Source organism: Hypanus sabinus, chromosome 21 (assembly GCF_030144855.1).
Source record: "Hypanus sabinus isolate sHypSab1 chromosome 21, sHypSab1.hap1, whole genome shotgun sequence".
Lineage (NCBI taxonomy): Eukaryota > Metazoa > Chordata > Chondrichthyes > Myliobatiformes > Dasyatidae > Hypanus > Hypanus sabinus.
This window is the reverse complement of record NC_082726.1, coordinates 3,621,514-3,640,179: the sequence shown is the minus strand read 5'-3', so window position 1 is coordinate 3,640,179 and position 18,666 is coordinate 3,621,514. Positions and strand designations below refer to the sequence as shown.

The 18,666-nt window shown below is 45.7% G+C and overlaps 1 protein-coding gene across 2 annotated transcripts in view; it reads right to left on the bottom strand.

Annotated features, from left to right (window-relative positions):
* Nucleotides 1–18,666, bottom strand: part of LOC132378751 (chondroitin sulfate proteoglycan 4-like) — a 217,291-nt gene that overhangs the window by 37,829 nt on the left and 160,796 nt on the right. For both annotated transcript variants that reach the window (XM_059945884.1, XM_059945885.1), the window contains 3 exons: nt 17,387–17,563; nt 4,365–4,563; nt 1,998–2,129 (listed from right to left, as the gene is read on the bottom strand). In XM_059945884.1, the coding sequence (XP_059801867.1) occupies nt 1,998–2,129; nt 4,365–4,563; nt 17,387–17,563 (508 nt within the window). The remainder of the gene's footprint in view (nt 1–1,997; nt 2,130–4,364; nt 4,564–17,386; nt 17,564–18,666) is intronic.

Genomic DNA, 18,666 nt, shown 5'->3' with positions numbered 1-18,666 from the left:
TATTCCATAAACTGCATACATTCATTTACAACACATTTAGTCTTGTGTTCATCATATTCATCACCCTTTTCAATTCTGGCCCCTTGTTACACTTTTACTCATCTCATTGACTGCCACATTCTCAGCCCTATCACTCTGGTTCCCATTGCCCTGTCAAATTAGCTTAAACCCTCTCAAACAGCTCTATCAAACCTGCCCACGAGGACATAGGTCCCCCTCGGTCCAGGTGTAACCTGTCCCTTGTTGCACTACAAGATCTTCTACCTTTTTCCGTATACTGTGTGCATTCAAATGTCCCGTATTCATCACTCTTCTAAATTTTGCCCCTTCATCATCTCATCCCATTGACTGCAATTTTGCCCTATCATCTGCCTGTCCTTCCTCACAGTCTCACTACCACACTTCATCTAGTTGTATAGCAACTCCACCATCCTTGGCTGTATCATTCCAGCTCCTATCCTCCTGCCAAATTAGTCTAAACCCCCCTCAATAGCTCTCGCAAAACCTGCCCACAAAGATATTGGATCCTTCAGGTTCAGGTGTAACCTGTCCTTTTTGTACAGGCCATACCCTCCCTGGAAGAAATTCTAATGATCCTGAAATCTGAAACACTGCCCCCTGCACCAATTCTTCAGCCACACATTCGTCTTACGGACACATGCCACAGCAATCCAGAGATCACTACCCTGGAGGTCCTGCTTTTCAGCTTTCTATCTAGCTCCTGAAATTCTCTCTTCAGGATTTCCTCTCTTTTCCTACCTATGTCATTGGTACCAATACGTACCATGACTTCCAGCTGTCCACCCTTCACCTTTAGAAAGCTGTGGACCTGATCCAAGACCTCCCTGATCCTTGCACCTGGGAGGCAACATACCATCTGGTTGTCTCTTTCATGTCCACAGAATCTGCTGTGTGCTCCTTTAATTGTGGAATCCCATATCACTACAGCACTCCTCTACTCTCCCCTTCCCTTCTGAGCCACAGAGACAGACTCAGTGCCAGAGACCAGTTTGCTGCGGTTTCCACCTGGGTACTCTGCACTAGCTTCCTGTTCCCTTTCCTTCCCGACAGTCATACAGGCAACCTAGAGGTGACTACTTCCCTGTAGCTCCTATCGACACCTCCTCAGTGAGCCGAAGCTCCAGTTCCTGAACAGTCTCTATGGAGCTGCAGCTCAGTGCACTTTGTGCAGATGTAGTTATCAGGGAGATAAGAGTTCCTGTATCTCACACAAGGGTCGTACCACTAACTCTGGACCCATTCTCAGCACATTAGCTATGTACAATCAGAGAAAAAAAACTTGTTGGAAACTTGCTTGGAACGTCTGCCTGTGCTTGCCCAAGCCTATTGAGCCAAAGCCTGGCCCCTCAAAACTGTTCACTCACTTCTTCCAAGTGACTGCGCCATTCACAAAGCCCAGCATTGACTGTTTACTCACTTCCATAGATGCTGCCTGACCTGCTGAGTTCCTCTGGCATTTTGTCTGTCACTTACAGCTTTACTTCTTTTTACTTGGCCCCTGCCAAGTGCCTAATAGTTCATCATGATTGAATCCACCAAAAATACCTGAGCATTTTTTAAACCTTCAATACTTTTCAAACAGTGAAAGGGTGAATCACCTCAGGAATTCATGTGATGAGCAATGATACTACAGTTGTTTGTGTTTTTATCCTCTCTTTCAGCCATCAAGGTGAGGGAGAAGGCAGGAGAATGGGGTTGAGAGGGAAAATAAATCAGTTGTGATGGGCTGAATGGCCTCTTACACGTTATGGCCCTCGCAATATGTTATGCACTGACCGATAGCATAAATTTCATTTTTGTACTATTTCTTCCTTTTACATTTTTAATCATCAACAAAATCGAGTTTTGAAATAAAATAAACCTGCTCCCTTTGATCTTGGTTCTGGACAGATGACTGCAGGGGAGGAAGGCTGTGCAAAGCCCCTGAGCCCATATTCAGATACAGCCTACACTTGTTACCCTAGTCCATGTCTTACCTGGATAAACAACGAAAGGCTCCTCAGTTTTGATCTGAATCTTCAAGGATCTAGCCTTGACTGTGAATAACTGGCTGGGGGTGTGGTTAATACCATCAGACACCTGAAAATGGAACCCTCCAGACAATGATCCTGTGAGACACATGGAGGGGGAAACAGATTAGAAAAATACTTCCCATTTGACCAGCTTTCATGTTTGATTTCTGTCTGTTTCAGGCCCAGCATTTCCCAGTTAATTCATCAGATTTATCTTCTCTCTTGGTCTTCCTCTCTGTTGAGGAATGGTCACATTGCTACAGAAACAATGCAACAGAAGATTGAGAGAGGAGAGCACAGGAGCACCTGCCTCACCTACCACAGTCTGAGGCAGGGCTATGGAAAGTGAGAGGAAAGATGTGCAGAGAAGAGGTGGGAGGGAGGATAAATAATAAGGGAATGGTTCAGGAGGGAGGGGAAGAGAAGAGTTGGGAAGAAAAGGAGAGGTTCCACAGTTGAGTACCTGGAACGAGTTAGGGACATCACTACCCAGGACATGCCCTCTTCTCATTACTACCATCACGGAGGAGGTGCAGGAGCCAGAAGACACACATTCCACATTTTACAAATAGCTTCTTCCCTTCCACCATCAGAAGTTTAGATTTCTAGATTTGCTCTCTGTTTGTGCTACTTATCTACTTTATATATTTACTATTGTGACTGACAGTATGTTTACACATTGTGATGTACAAATGCCAGACAACAACAAACTTCACAGGATTAGAATCAGAATCAGGTTTAATATCACTGACATATGTCAGGAAATTTGTTATCATGTGGCAGTAGTACATTGTAAAAAATAATAATTAAAAAACTAAAATTACAATAAGATATATATATATTAAATAAATAGTACAAAAAGAGCGAAGAAAGAGTGAGGCAGTGTTCATGGGTTCAATGTCCATTCAGAAGTCTGATGGCAGAGTGGAAGAAGCTGTTCCTAAAAGGCTGAGTGTGTGTCTTCAGGCTCCTGTACTTCCTTCATAATGGTAGCAATGTCATGGCTGATAGGGGTCCTTAATGATGGATGGCGCACTTTTGAGGCATTGGTGGTGCCCATGATGGAGCTTGATGAGTTTACAACCTGCAGCTTTTTTCGATTCTACACCCACCACCCACCCATGCCAGACGGTGATGCAACCAGTCAGTATGCTCTCCGCAGAAACTTGCAAGGGACTGTGGTGACATACCAAATCTCCTCAAACAACTAGTGAAATATATTCACTGCTTTGCCTTCTTTGAAATTGCATCAATATGTCGTACCCAGGGTAGATCCTCAGAAATGTTGACACCCATGAACTTGAAACTGCTCAACTTTTCCACTCAATGAGGATCATGTGTGTGTTCCCTTGATTTCCCCAACACAACATTTAATAGCATATGATTCTGATTCTGGGAGATGGCAATGGGTCAGCCATGATCTTATTGAATTGTGCAGCAGGCTGAATGGGCCAAAAGGCCTATTTCTGCTCCAATTTCTTAAGCTCTTATGTTACAGTCCAGTTTTAGTTGTGCATGTAAGTGAGTTAGATGGTAACATTAGGACTTGGGAAAGGCAGATGGAGCATTGCAAAAGTAAAGGGGTTCTTCATCTGTCCAGGATTGTTTAAGCAATGTATCTGGGACAGGATCAGGGCTTGGTTCAAACTCATCAGCATATCCAGTGAAACAGATGGGACCTTCCTTTAGAAACTCAGTTTGAAGTCCAGTACAAGAATGCTAAAACAGATTTTCAAGTAGAACTACATCACATTAGATTCCTTCCTTACACCGGTTAGAGATGATTTTAAGTCTGGTGAGACCTCATATGGAGTATAGCGTCCCAGTCCTCCAAACTACTGAAAAATATCCTTGTGACAGAAGGAGTGCAGTAATTCATTCTGTGAATGGTGGGCTTGATTTAACAGACTGTGTCTGTGCTGTCTACAGCTTGGAAGGATGAGGGGAAGGTGTTTTAGGCACTGGTGGGATAGATGTAGGGATGGTTTAGAAACAGGGCTTACTGTCTGATAATAGGGTCACTTATCAGAATGAAGATCAGCACGAAAGTTCTTACCCTGCAGGGTAACGAATCTGGAATTCTCAGCACGGAAGTCGGGCTTGATCCGAAACTGTAATCTGTTCCATCTGTTGGACTGAGGATTTTCTCTCCATGTTGGCACAGAACCAGGACCAGGCAATTTCGAGAAGACAGTGTGCTTCCCAACCCTGCCAGCCTGACTTTAAAATGGAGGAACACTATTGTATCCCACCTCTCTGCACCGGGTCACTGGAAACATTGACTACGCTGGTTATGGGGCTCACTGTTAGGTGAGTTTAGGACTGCCTTACCATGGTGTACAAAGGTGACCAGCCCTGCATTGATCTCAGCCTGTGTGAACTCCACGACGCTGTCAGTAAGGTCAGGTTGCAGGGCCACATGCCCATTAGATGGGGATCTGATGGAATAAACTAGTTCATCTGCAGGGCTGTCAGCATCCTCTGTGTACAGGAAATCCAAGGAAATCTCAGCAGAACTGTCTTCCCACATCTAGGAAAAGCAATGAAATATAGTCACACTCTCTCCGTTTGGTATTTCTGCCTCCACCCCCGAGTCCTGCACACACACACACACACACACACACACACACACACACACACACACACACACACACACACACACACACACACACACACACACACACACACACACACACACACACACACACCAGGAGTAGGCCATTGGCCCGTCGAGTTTGCTCTGCCATTCAATAAGATCATGACTGATCTGACCATGGACTTATCTCCACCTACCTGCCTTTTCCCCATAACCCTTAAATCCCCAACTATGCAAAAATCTATCCAACCTTGTCTTAAATATATTTACTGAGGTAGCCTCCACTGCTTCATTGGGCAGAGAATTCCACAGATTCACCACCTCCTAGGAAAAGCAATTTCTCCTCATCTCCACCCTACATCTACTCCCCTGAATCTTGAGGCTATATCCCCTAGTTCTAGTCTCACCTATCAGTGGAAACAACTTTTCTGCCTCCATCTTATCTATCCCTTTCATAATTTTATGTTTCTATAAGATCTCCTCTCATCCTTCTGAATTCCAGCCAGTACAGTTCCAGGCAACTCAATCTCTCCTCATAGTCTAACCCCTTCATCTCTGGAATCAACCTGGTGAACCTCCTCTGCACCACCTCCAAAGCCAGTATATCCTTGAGGAGTAAGGAGACCAGAAATGCACCCAGTACTCCAGATGTGGCCTTATCAGCACCCTGTACAGTTGCAGCATGACCTCCCTGCTCTTAAATTCAATCCCTTTAGCAATGAAGGCTAACATCCAATCTGCTTTCTTGATAGCCTGCTGCACCTGCAAACCAATCTTTTGTGATTCATGCACAAGCACTCCCATCCCTCTGCATAGCAGCATGCTGCAATCTTTTACCATTTAAATAATAATCTGCTCTTACATTTTTATTTGCAATGTGGATGACCTCGCATTTACCAACATTGTACTCCATCTGCCAGACCCTTGCCCATTCACTTAACCCATCTTTATCTCTCTGCAGACTCTCCGTATCCTCTGCACAATTTGTTTTTCCACTCAATTTAGTGTCATCAGCAAACTTATATACACTACACTTGGTCTCCTCTTCCAGATGATTAATGTATATCATGAACAGTTGCCAGCCCAGCACCAACCCTGCAGCACACCGCTCACCACTGATTGCTAACCAAAGCAACACCCAAATATCCCAACTCACTGCTTTCTCACCGCTCACTGCTTCTGTACCTCCTTCCTGATGGCAGCAGCAAGAGAGCGTGACCTGGTTAGTGGGGGTCCCCGATGGTGGGTGCTGCTTCTCTGCAACAGCGCTCCATGTAGATGTGCTCAGTGGTTTACCCGTGATGGACTGGGTCATATCAACTATTTTTGTAGGATTTTCCATTCAGAGGCATTGGTGTTTCCATACCAGCTGTGACAGATCTATAGAAGTTTGTTAAAGTTTTACATGCCATGCCAGATCTTCGCAAACTTCTAAGGAAGTAGAGGTGCTGCTGTGCTTTCTTCGCAATTGCATTTCCGTGCTGGGCCTCAGACACATTCTCTGAAATGGTAACTTTCTATTTCATGCACAGGCTGTCACAGCTTTCCCTGCTGGGCCTATCACTTGTCCCAGAACAGGTTTGATCTGATTGGTGTTGGTCTCTGACAGAATCTTGTAATTCAGAGTGATATGGGTCTCCAATTCCAGGCTTCAGCCTTCTCCTCCTTCTTCCTTGTGGATTCTGATATGTTGACATGCAGAAATTTCTAGCAGGACTCCAGGACACACTAGGCAGAATCACTTCCTCCCACCCCTCAGGCTATGTGGAATTCCCCCCCCCCCCCCACCCACACACACTGCATATCATCTCATTGCTAACGTAATAAAGAGAAAGGAGGTTGCAGCTGTTGGGGGCAATTAGAAATCTATTTCATGCCCGGTGCTTTGAGAAGGACTTGGTAAGCAGAGACCCAGAGATGCTGGTTGTCTGATACATCAAAGCACAGCGACTCTTAACACACCTGCCACCAATATACTCTGTCACCATCGTCAATAGAGTACGAGTGCAGGGAGGTGTTCAAACAGCTGACCCTCCAGTCAGCAGTAGCTGCACAGATCATCTGACAGAAATAATAATGCGGTCAGCTGGGTTCCGGCATTAAAATAAATAGGCAAAAACTCTCTTCTGTGATGCAACAACTTTTGTGTACTACATAAGGAAATGGAATCTTATGAGATACGCAAGAACTTCTGGGTCCAATGAAGTATAAATGAATCATTATTGAATAGACAATAATTAATGGACAAAGTATACTGTGACAATATTAAGTGGCTCAATGCTGTTCTGGAACAGTAACCATTTCCCATGCAAGTATTAGACAATAGATATCCTATAGGAGTAAGCACATGGGCAGAGTCAGAGGGCAGCAGGGATCAGAGTGGGGGAGGAGTGAGAGAGAGTTTCACTGAACTCCTGTCAAGTGGAAGACTTAAACTTCCTCAGGGTAGGCATCCCGAGAAGAGATCGCAGAGTAGTAATCAAATCACAAACTAGAGAAAATCTGCAAACGCTAGAAATCCAAGCAACACACACAAAATGCTGGAGGAATTCAGCAGGCTCAGCAGCTGAGCTTTTTCTCTCCAGTCCTGCCGAAACATTGATTGTACTCTTTTCCCTAGGTGCTGCCTGGCCTGTGAGATCCTCCACCATTTTGTGCATGTTGCTCAGATTTCCAGCTCCTGCAGATTCTCGCTTGTCTGTGATCCTATTGGAGTATCAGTCAGAATTATGTTTCCATTTTGTTAATTCCCAAATGAACATTGATTAATAACACTGGGTCATAAAGCATAGAAAGAGACCCTGTGACCTATCAAGGCTGAATTGGCCCCCATCCATTCATTTACGCAATTCCTACATCTCTCCTGAACTGCAAGGTACCTGACCACATCTCTACAAAGGATTGTGAGGACTGCTGATGATGCGTGCCCTTCAGTCCTGGTAAACAACTCTGCATCCTCTCTAAAGCATCCACATCCTTCCTCTAATGAGACAGACAGAAATGAACATAACCTTCCAAGTGTGGTCTAACCAGAGGAAAACAGCATCTATCTACATGAAACACCATCCATCCTCACACCCAGGCCATGCTCTTTTCTCACTGCTGCCATCAGGTAGAAGGTACAGGTATCTTGGGACTCACAAACAGATTAAAATAGTGCAAAACAGAAATAATATTAAAAAAGTGTGGTAGTGTTCATGGGTTCACTGTCCATTAAGGAAAGGTATGGCAGAGGGGAAGAAGCTGTTCCTGAATCGCTGAGTGTGTGCCTTGAAGCTTCTGTAACTCCTTCCTGATGGTAACAATGAGAAGAGGGTATGCCCTGGGTGATGGGGGTCCTTAGTAATAGAAGCCACCTTTCTGAGACGCTGCTCCTTGAAGATGTCTTGGATACTATGGATGCTGGTACCCAAGATGGATCTTACTAATTTTACAACCTTCAGTAGCTTCTTTTGGTCCTGCGCAGAAGCCCCCCCCCCCCACCTTTCCCCACCATACCAGACAGTGATGCAGCCTATCAGAATGCTCTCCACGGTACATCTACAGAAGTGTTTGAGTGTTTTAGGTGAAAAACCAAATCTCTTCAACCTCCTAATAAAATATAGCTGCTGTCTTGCCCTCTTTATGGCTGCATCAATATGTTGGGACCAGGTTAATTCCTCAAAGCCCTTGACACCCAGGAACTTGAAACTGCTCACTCTCTCCACTTCTGATCCCTCTGTGAGGATTAGTATGTGTTCCCTCGTCTTACCCTTCCAGAAGTCTACAATCAGCTCTTTCATCTCACTGATGTTCAGGGCCAAGTTGTTGCTGTGGCACCACTCCACTAGTTGGCATATCTCGCTCCAGTACCCCCTCTCATCACCACCTGAGATTCCACCAACAATGGTTGTATTGTCAGCAAATTTATAGGTGGTATTTGAGCTGTGCCTAGCCACACAGTCATGTGTATAGAGAGAGTAGATCAGTGGGCTAAGCACACATCCCTGAGGTGTGCCAGTGTTGATCGTCAGCGAGGAGGATACATTATCACCAATCCGCACAGATTGTGGTCTTCTGGTTAGGACGCCAAGGATCCAATTGCAGAGGGAGGTACAGAGGCCCAGGTTCTGTGGTTTATCGATCAGGACTATGGAAATGATGGTGCTAAACTCTGAGCTATAGTCAACAATCAGCATCCTAATATCGATGTTTGTCTTGTCCAGATGATCTAAGGCTGTATCCAGAGCCATTGAGACGGTCAATTCTGGCTACACCATCCTCAATGGTCAATCACCAACTGTGTCCCTGGTGGTCAATCCCAATCTCAGTGTCCCTGGGAGACCACACCATCCCTTGGGGTCAATCCTGGCCACACCATCCTCAATGGTCAATCACCAACTGTGTCCCTGGTGGTCAATCCCAATCTCAGTGTCCCTGGGAGACCACACCATCCCCTGGGGTCAATCCTGGCCACACCATCCTCAATGGTCAATCACCAACTGTGTCCATGGTGGTCAATCCCAATCTCAGTGTCCCTGGGAGACCACACCATCCCCTGGGGTCAATCCTGGCCACACCATCCTCAATGGTCAATCACCAACTGTGTCCATGGTGGTCAATCCCAATCTCAGTGTCCCTGGGAGACCACACCATCCCTTGGGGTCAATCCTGGCCACACCATCCTCAATGGTCAATCACCAACTGTGTCCATGGTGGTCAATCCCAATCTCAGTGTCCCTGGGAGACCACACCATCCCTTGAGGTCAATCCTGGCCACACCATCCTCAATGGTCAATCACCAACTGTGTCCCTGGTGGTCAATCCCAATCTCAGTGTCCCTGGGAGACCACACCATCCCTTGGGGTCAATCCTGGCCACACCATCCTCAATGGTCAATCACCAACTGTGTCCATGGTGGTCAATCCCAATCTCAGTGTCCCTGGGAGACCACACCATCCCTTGGGGTCAATCCTGGCCACACCATCCTCAATGGTCAATCACCAACTGTGTCCATGGTGGTCAATCCCAATCTCAGTGTCCCTGGGAGACCACACCATCCCTTGGGGTCAATTCTGGCCACACCATCTTCAATGGTCAATCACCAACTGTGTCCCTGGTGGTCAATCCCAATCTCAGTGTCCCTGGGAGACCACACCATCCCTTGGGGTCAATCCTGGCCATACCATCCTCAATGGTCAATCACCAACTGTGTCCATGGTGGTCAATCCCAATCTCAGTGTCCCTGGGAGACCACACCATCCCTTGGGGTCAATCCTGGCCACACCATCCTCAATGGTCAATCACCAACTGTGTCCATGGTGGTCAATCCCAATCTCAGTGTCCCTGGGAGACCACACCATCCCCTGGGGTCAATCCTGGCCACACCATCCTCAATGGTCAATCACCAACTGTGTCCATGGTGGTCAATCCCAATCTCAGTGTCCCTGGGAGACCACACCATCCCTTGGGGTCAATCCTGGCCACACCATCCTCAATGGTCAATCACCAACTGTGTCCATGGTGGTCAATCCCAATCTCAGTGTCCCTGGGAGACCACACCATCCCTTGGGGTCAATCCTGGCCACACCATCCTCAATGGTCAATCACCAACTGTGTCCATGGTGGTCAATCCCAATCTCAGTGTCCCTGGGAGACCACACCATCCCTTGGGGTCAATCCTGGCCACACCATCCTCAATGGTCAATCACCAACTGTGTCCATGGTGGTCAATCCCAATCTCAGTGTCCCTGGGAGACCACACCATCCCTTGGGGTCAATTCTGGCCACACCATCTTCAATGGTCAATCACCAACTGTGTCCCTGGTGGTCAATCCCAATCTCAGTGTCCCTGGGAGACCACACCATCCCTTGGGGTCAATCCTGGCCATACCATCCTCAATGGTCAATCACCAACTGTGTCCATGGTGGTCAATCCCAATCTCAGTGTCCCTGGGAGACCACACCATCCCTTGGGGTCAATCCTGGCCACACCATCCTCAATGGTCAATCACCAACTGTGTCCATGGTGGTCAATCCCAATCTCAGTGTCCCTGGGAGACCACACCATCCCCTGGGGTCAATCCTGGCCACACCATCCTCAATGGTCAATCACCAACTGTGTCCATGGTGGTCAATCCCAATCTCAGTGTCCCTGGGAGACCACACCATCCCTTGGGGTCAATCCTGGCCACACCATCCTCAATGGTCAATCACCAACTGTGTCCATGGTGGTCAATCCCAATCTCAGTGTCCCTGGGGTCCACACCATCCCGTGGGGTCAATCCTGGCCACACCATCCTCAATGGTCAATCACCAACTGTGTCCATGGTGGTCAATCCCAATCTCAGTGTCCCTGGGAGACCACACCATCCCTTGGGGTCAATCCTGGCCACACCATCCTCAATGGTCAATCACCAACTGTGTCCCTGGTGGTCAATCCCAATCTCAGTGTCCCTGGGGGACCACACCATCCGCAATGGTCAGCCCCAGCCACACTACCCCTGGATGGACAGTACCTGTTATATTGCCCTTGGTGACCACATTCCAACCACATTCATAAAAAAACAAGAAATTATAATGATTAGGTCACTTAAACCTGCCCCAGTGGTCAATATTCAGGTCTTATCTCCCCCTCTGTGCCGATAGTCCGTACCCCTCAGTTCCAGAATTATTCACTAATTTATCAATGGCATCCTTAAATGATCAGCCTTTTCCCTCCAGTTACTGCTGCTCAATGCTTCCACCCAGTGGCCTCCCCTCAGACGCAAATACAAAAAGACACCCTTCATCAAGGTATTGCGTGTGTTGTTCAAGATTTCTAGCACCTGCTGAATCTCTTGTGTCTACAAAAAGTCAAGCATGTTTTATATTTTCTATTAACACACAAAAATATACTGGAGGAACTCAGCAGGTCAGGCTGCAACTATGAAGGGAAATATTTCAAACAAAGACCTTACAGTACATGAGCATGAAGGGTTTCAGCCCGAAGCATTGACTGTTTATTCCTCTCCATTGATGCTGCCCGACCTGTTGAATTCCTCCAGCACTTTGTGTGTTACCCTGGATTTCCGGCATCTGCAGAATTGACTTCTTATCAATTCCCCACCACCTGTTAGAGTCACCTAATGCACAGACACTCCTGTTTCTAGTGTCACTTTATGGACATATAATCAATCTTTGTAAGCTACTTGATGTATTTATATTTATTGTGTTTCTTATTATTATTGTGTTATTTATCTTTTGTGACTTTTTGTGCTCCTTTGAATCCAGACTAACAAGTATTTTGTTCTCATTTACACTTGAGTGCTGAAAATGACATTAAACAATCTTGAATCTTGAATTCTGCTAGATTAATAAACCTGAAATTCCCAAAAGATTTTAAAAGTTTTGAACTGGACATATATTGACATTTATTCAGATAGATTTATCTGCAATACCCTTATTTAAGATTATGCACGAGTTATGATGTTGGATATCTTATTTTCTGCAGAGTTTCTCAAAATGGAATTAAGCATTCCTTTGATTACATTGTACAATTGTACATTTTTGCTGTTTAAAATAAAAATTCAATTGACTAAGTCAGGCTTGTTGAATTATCCAATAGGGTTTGTCTTGGGAACCTTCTAGCGAAGGTGGTGGGAAACAGAGCGGGATTGAGGAAGGAGAAAGAAGAAGAATGGAAATGGACAATGAACACAACAGAAAAACACAGTGAGACGCTCACTGAACCTACTCGGAAGGACAGATACTGCTGTCAGAAAATCCTCCTGCAGGCAATGGTCTCACGGAGAATGTGCAGATAACTTTAGTTAGTTAGCTCATGACATTGGAGAAAGCTCGACACCTTTTCCATGGATGTGGCATGGATATTTACTTATGTTTCACCTAGAATGGGTTTTCAGGCAAAACTGTTTCAGCACTATGAATAAACAAAGTGAAGCAAACTGGATTGACTACGCAACAATGAGCTCCAACCATTATGTGCACATTATAGACTCACATATTTTTATATATATAGATCATGGGCCCTTTTCTTTATTTTGTATTATATAGTATTATTGCATTTGTTATATTTAAAATATTTTGTCAATACAATTTGAATTGAAGTTTATACTGGTGTGAATTGAAGTATTGCTTCCTGGTTAACAGTAAATTTGCATGGCTGGGTCGGTATTCATACAAGTAGCAGGACTACTTTCTCTTAAAGGAACACTCTAAGTGTTATGTTTGCTTTCACCCAAATCATATTCACCCTAGACGTGTTTATTTATTGGAAATAGCCTTCTCATCATTATTCCTCATTCTTTGTAGAGTTATGTTGTTGGTAGGCTGAACTCACAGTAATAGCTAACTCATTACAAACCTACGGTGAGAGAGTTACATAACAAAGATAACAGCAAGCATTCATGATGGTCAGCTGCATATGGTTGCAACCTCAAACATTTACAAGAGGAAGAGTTGGGTGATTTTGCAACAGTTCTCTCAGGCCCAGGTTTTGGGGAATCGGACACTCAACTACCCGTGTTGGCTGAAAGATGTTTCAGTTGCCCAGTCCTTCCTGGCTCTATCGAATTGCAATGCCCTCATCACACAGGCCTGCACATCCTTCACATTCAGTTGCCTATATCCAGTTCCCCTTTGAATGCCGCAGCGCGTTCCAATCCCCAACCTCTCACCACAGAAAGATTTCCCACATGTCATTTCTCTCAGCTGTGGGACAGACCAAGCCTCCATTCCTTGGGGTCACTTGCTGTGGACACTGGGGCTGGGACACTGGACATGCTGGAGCTGGCTGGGCTCGGTGCTGCCCTCCAGTGTTCGCTCAGTGGAAAACAGGCTGGATTGCTTTCATCTGTGGCTTTACTTGCTTGAGATGAGGAACTGCTGCAGACTTGCTCTTGCAGAAACATGGTTCCTGGACAATATCCAGGTACCATCAATCTACCGACCATGACACTCAGGGAGTTGGACTCTATTGTTTTTTAAATATATTTCTTCCCACTGCATGCTGGTTTTGGCTATCATAACTGTTGTGACTGCTGATACTGCGTTTTGCATTATGGCCCTGGTGGAATGCTGTTTCATTTGACTGTATTCATGAACTAAAACTTAAACATGAAATTTCACTTGTGGCTGCCTTGTTCCCGTCCTCCATTCCCCTAGCGTAGTGGTCACCAACCTTTTTAGCCCAAGATCCCCTATCTCAGCCTTAGTGAAAGGGAACATCGACTCCAAATCGATTAGTTACACGCATGTGCACCGGGGCTGAAAAGACTGGAAGTAAAACCCCACAACCCAGAAGTAGAAATAATATATGAACACCAGGGGTCACCACCCTTTTTAACAACACGGACCGGTTTAATATTAACAATATTCTTGACGACAGTGGGGGTGGGTGGTGGGGGTGTTAAATGCGACGGGAATACAGCGATACTCGAAGCAGGTTCCTTATGTCCAGTCTATTCCGCAATTTAGTTGATGTGACTCTCAGCTGTTGTCCCGCTTGCTCATGTTTTTTCTGCTGGAAAAAAACTCGATGGGTTTGTCTTTCAGTGTGGGGTGCTTGGACTGAAGGTGCTGAAGCAGCTTTGAGGGCTTCATTGCCTCATTAGACAGCCTCCGGGCCCGATCTCCAGCCTCCCGCCCACCCGCCGCATTGGCTAGGTGCATCTGTTCCCGTACCAGGGCCATGGCGATTGCAGACCGGAGAGAGCGACCGACCGAGCAAGGAGTGTGTTAGGATGTGCGCCCAACCCCCTTGTAGCATCTATCGGCCGGCCAAAGTTTGTTTCAGTAGATCGCAGCGAGGTAGCTGCTCTGCTACTTACGAAACCCTGAGCCTGAATGAGGTCTGTGAATATTTTAGCACCGGGTTCCCACGAACATTCGGTGTGCTGAACAGGTTCAGAGGCGGCGCCCGTCTGTCCGCGCCCCAGGCCTGTAGCAACAGCATTTCCCGCAAGGCCAACAATGATCCCTGACACGCTTGGGTAATGACCTCGTGTGTGTTCAAGTTCAACAGTTGGCGTGACAGGGAATGAGGAAAGGTGCAGCTGACTCATATCATTTCCTCGCTGCCTGGTGGTTGGGGACACTGAATTACACTGTGTAGTGTGGGGGAGCTACACACATGCGCACTGGACAGAAATAATGGAACTAAAACCCCGCAACCCGGAAATAATCTCTCAACAGTATTTGTGTATTTATTTTTATTTTTCTTTCGAGATCTACTGGGAAAGTCTCCAAGATTGACTAGTCAATCATGATCGACGGGTTGGCGATTACTACCCTAGCACATGGCCCCTTTGTCGATGGGGACATCCTCTCTCTACTCTGCATACATTCTTCAGGATCTTAAATCCATCTCTCAGGTCCCTGGCCACCCCTCATCTCCCAATCCCTAAAGACTTCAAAGCTTTCTGTAAGTGGACATAGCAATTCAGGATTTAAAGGTTAGCGTGTGAGGCAGGAGGTAATGGGAATCAAGGAAGGGACTTGGAGACACAGGAAAAGAATTTTCTATACACTCAGTGGTAAAGGAGTGGAACCTGGTGTGGTCTTCTGCTGCTGTAGCCCATCCACTTCAAGGTTCAAAGTGTTATATGTTCAGAGATGCTCTTCTGCGCACCACTGTTGTAGCATTTGATTATTTGAGCTACCGTTGCCTCTGTCAGTTTGAACCAGTCTGCCCATTCTCCTCTAACCTCTCTCATTAACAAGGCATTTTCACCCACAGAACTGCCATTCACCAGACTCTTTTCTTTCTCGCACCGTTCTCTGTAAACTCTAGAGACTGTTTTGAATGAAAATCCCAGGAGATCAGCAGTTTCTCAAGTCAAGTCAAATTTATTGCCATTTTGACCATAAACTGCTGGTACAATACACAGTAAAAATGAAAAAATGTTCCTCCAGGACCTTGGTGTACATGAAACAACACAAAACTACACTAGACTATGTGAGACAGCACAAGGCTACACTAGACTACTGAGATACTCAAACCACCCTGTCTGGCACCAACAATCATTCCACGGTCAAAGTCACATTTCGTCCCCATTCTGATATCTGCTCTGAACAACTGAACCTCTTGACCATGTCTGCGTGCTTTTGTACATTGAGTTGCTGTCACATGATTGGCTGATTAGATATTTACAATAACAAGCAGGCGCTAAGGTATATCTAATTAAGTGGCCACCAAGTGTATTTTAATTAACATTATCCTTCCAATGATTATTACAGAATCCAGTAATGAGGATCTGAAAGCAGAACTGCGAAATCATCCATCCCTTCCTCCTTCTGTTCAGATCGTCAGCAGACTTTGTTTGGACCCCATCCGTCTGGGGTGCTGCAGCAGCATGGCAGTTAGTGCAATACTATTACCGATGGGGGTTCAATTCCAGCAGTGAGGAGTTTGTACATTCTGCATTGCTTCCCCTGGGTGCTCCGGTTTCCTCCCACATTCCAAAGATATACCCGTTGGTAGGTTAATTGGTTACTTAAATTGTCCTGTGATTAGGCGAGGGCTAAATTGATGGGTTGCTGGGGATGTGGCTGGTTGGCTGGAAGGACCTGCTCCATGTAGATTCTCTAAATAAATAATAAAAACTAAGTTTTCATTAACCAGTGAGGTCAATGTGGGAGCGGAGACCGAAAGTAAAGAATGGTTGCTGTTGTTTATTTAAATTTCAAGGGATTCAAAGTACATTTATTATCAAAGAATGTATAAATTATACAACCTTGAGATTCACTTGCTTACAAGCAGTCAGAAAGGAAGAAATCTGAAAGAACCCAAATAAAAAAAGACCAACACCCAATGCACAGAGAAAAAGAAACAAACAGAAATCATGTGAACCACAGAAGCAAGCAACAGCATGCTGAGCCAAAATGAGTCCACAGACCCGGAGTCTGGAGCAGCTGGAGTCGCCCAAAGCCTTGGTCTCAGGTCAGCACACAGCAGGGCAAATCTCCATAAACCTCACAGACACAAAGCACACATCAGCCAGAGCAATCTTACAGCCTCAACAACACAGAGAGAGGAGTGGCCATTGCGGAAGAGCGAGCGGATTCGACCTGACCCTTACCCCTGGTCCCAACACCCTGCCTTTTCAGTCTATCATCCAAACACTGGGTCGGTCCCTCACACTAGGACCTGGGCCCCACCGCATCAATACACTCTGGGCTTGTAACCTACTGCCCAGCCCAAGCCCGTTCTTGACCTCTTCAAATTGGCTCAGCACTTAGATCAATCCACTCTCGCTCCCAATGGACTACAAAACTCCTCCACACCGACTCCTCTCCAATTTGCTCATTCCAACTCCATCTCTAAGTCGGTATTGATTTTGACCATGCCCCAACCTCACTTCTCCTCAGCCATGTCATGCTCCAACTTTGCATTGCACCACCATTGCTTGACCCTTGAGTCAGCTTTGTCTGTCCTTGCCCTTTCATTGTTTGCGGAGATAGTTTACCACAGAAATGTGTTATTAATAAAGTACTGAGTTGTATTTCATGCCTTATTGACCACCAGTAAGCTGTCACCTGACTTCAGTAGCATCATCTTAAACTGGATGTGTTTCAGTAATATTTGAGTAATATTGAAAAATATATTGTTTGATTAAACAGTCTTTGTTGTTTAAATAATTCATTACAGGTTATATGCAAAGTATGTGAATGGCACTGTATTATATGTGTGCACCTCACTAAAGTAAAACCAAAGTAGAAACAATTCCTGGCTCCTGTGTTTTACTTTCAATTAGAGTCACAAAACATGAACAGTTACCTCCAGCGGAGTGTTAACAGTGACGATCGGCTGCTTGTCATTAACGGGGATCACTGTTACATGGACTGACATCGCTTCACTCTGTCTGTCAATCTCAGAAGCATTTACAATCACAGTGAAACAATCTGTCAATGTTTCACTGTTGTCATGGAAATAAAACACAGCATCTTCTTTGACCTAAAAACAGGCAGAAAACAGATGTTCAAAAGCAGAATCTTGGAAACAACAGAGTTAAACAGACACCAAAGAGTTAAAGCAAATGTGTGGTATAGTAGTGTAGCGGCTAGCAATCAGGGTTCAATTCCAGCCACTGTCTGTAAGGAGTCTGTACGTTCTCCCCGTGACCGTGTGGCCTTTCCCCCGAATGCTCCGGTTTCCTCACACATTCCAACGATTATGGGTGGGGCGAGTAAGTTGTGCACTGGAGGCATGGAGACGCTTGTGGGCTGCCCCCAGCACATTCTCCTCCGACACGTTTCACTGTGCACATGAGAGATAAATCTGATCTGAGCTCAGCTCAGCTGTCACAGACCTAGCCACTTCATCACTTGCTGCTGTTATCCACATTGCCAACCATTTTACTGCAGACAATGGACAGGCATCAAACACACGCCTTACCCAACAGAGGGTTGTTAAATAGTCAAACAAAAATCTGAAATAAAAATACAAAGTACTGAAACACTGAGCCAGTGAACGCAGCATCTCCAGATCGTGAGATGTGGATGTGAATGCAGATCATGTGTGTGTTAGCTGTTGCCAACAGCAGAACAGACTGTATGAACAGAGGGAACAAAACTGAGCCACAATAATGGTAGAAGTGACCACGCACAGAAGGGAGGTATGCTAACTGGAAACTGGGGAATTTGACTGTAATCTGATGTTGTTGCTCGGCCTTGCATTGGACCTCATTGCAGGAGGCCACAACTGATAGATCAGAGTGAGGGGGATTAAAGATTAGCTTTACTTGTTACATGTACATCAAAGCAAACAGTGAAATGCCACTTGTGTCAAATTAATTCAGCGAGGGTGTGCTGGGGGCAGCCCACAAGCATCTCCAGGCTTCTGGCACCAACAGTGCATGCCCACAACTCACTAACGTATGTGTTTGGAACGTGGGAGGAAACTGGAGCACCTGGAGGAAACCCACGCTGTTACAGGAGAGCATACAAACTCCTTAGAGACAGCAGTGGTGATAGCAGGCAGTGTAAGGCATTGTGCTATCTTGCTACTCAGCACAGTATGTACCTCGTGTTTACTCGGGCCATCAACACAAGTAAACA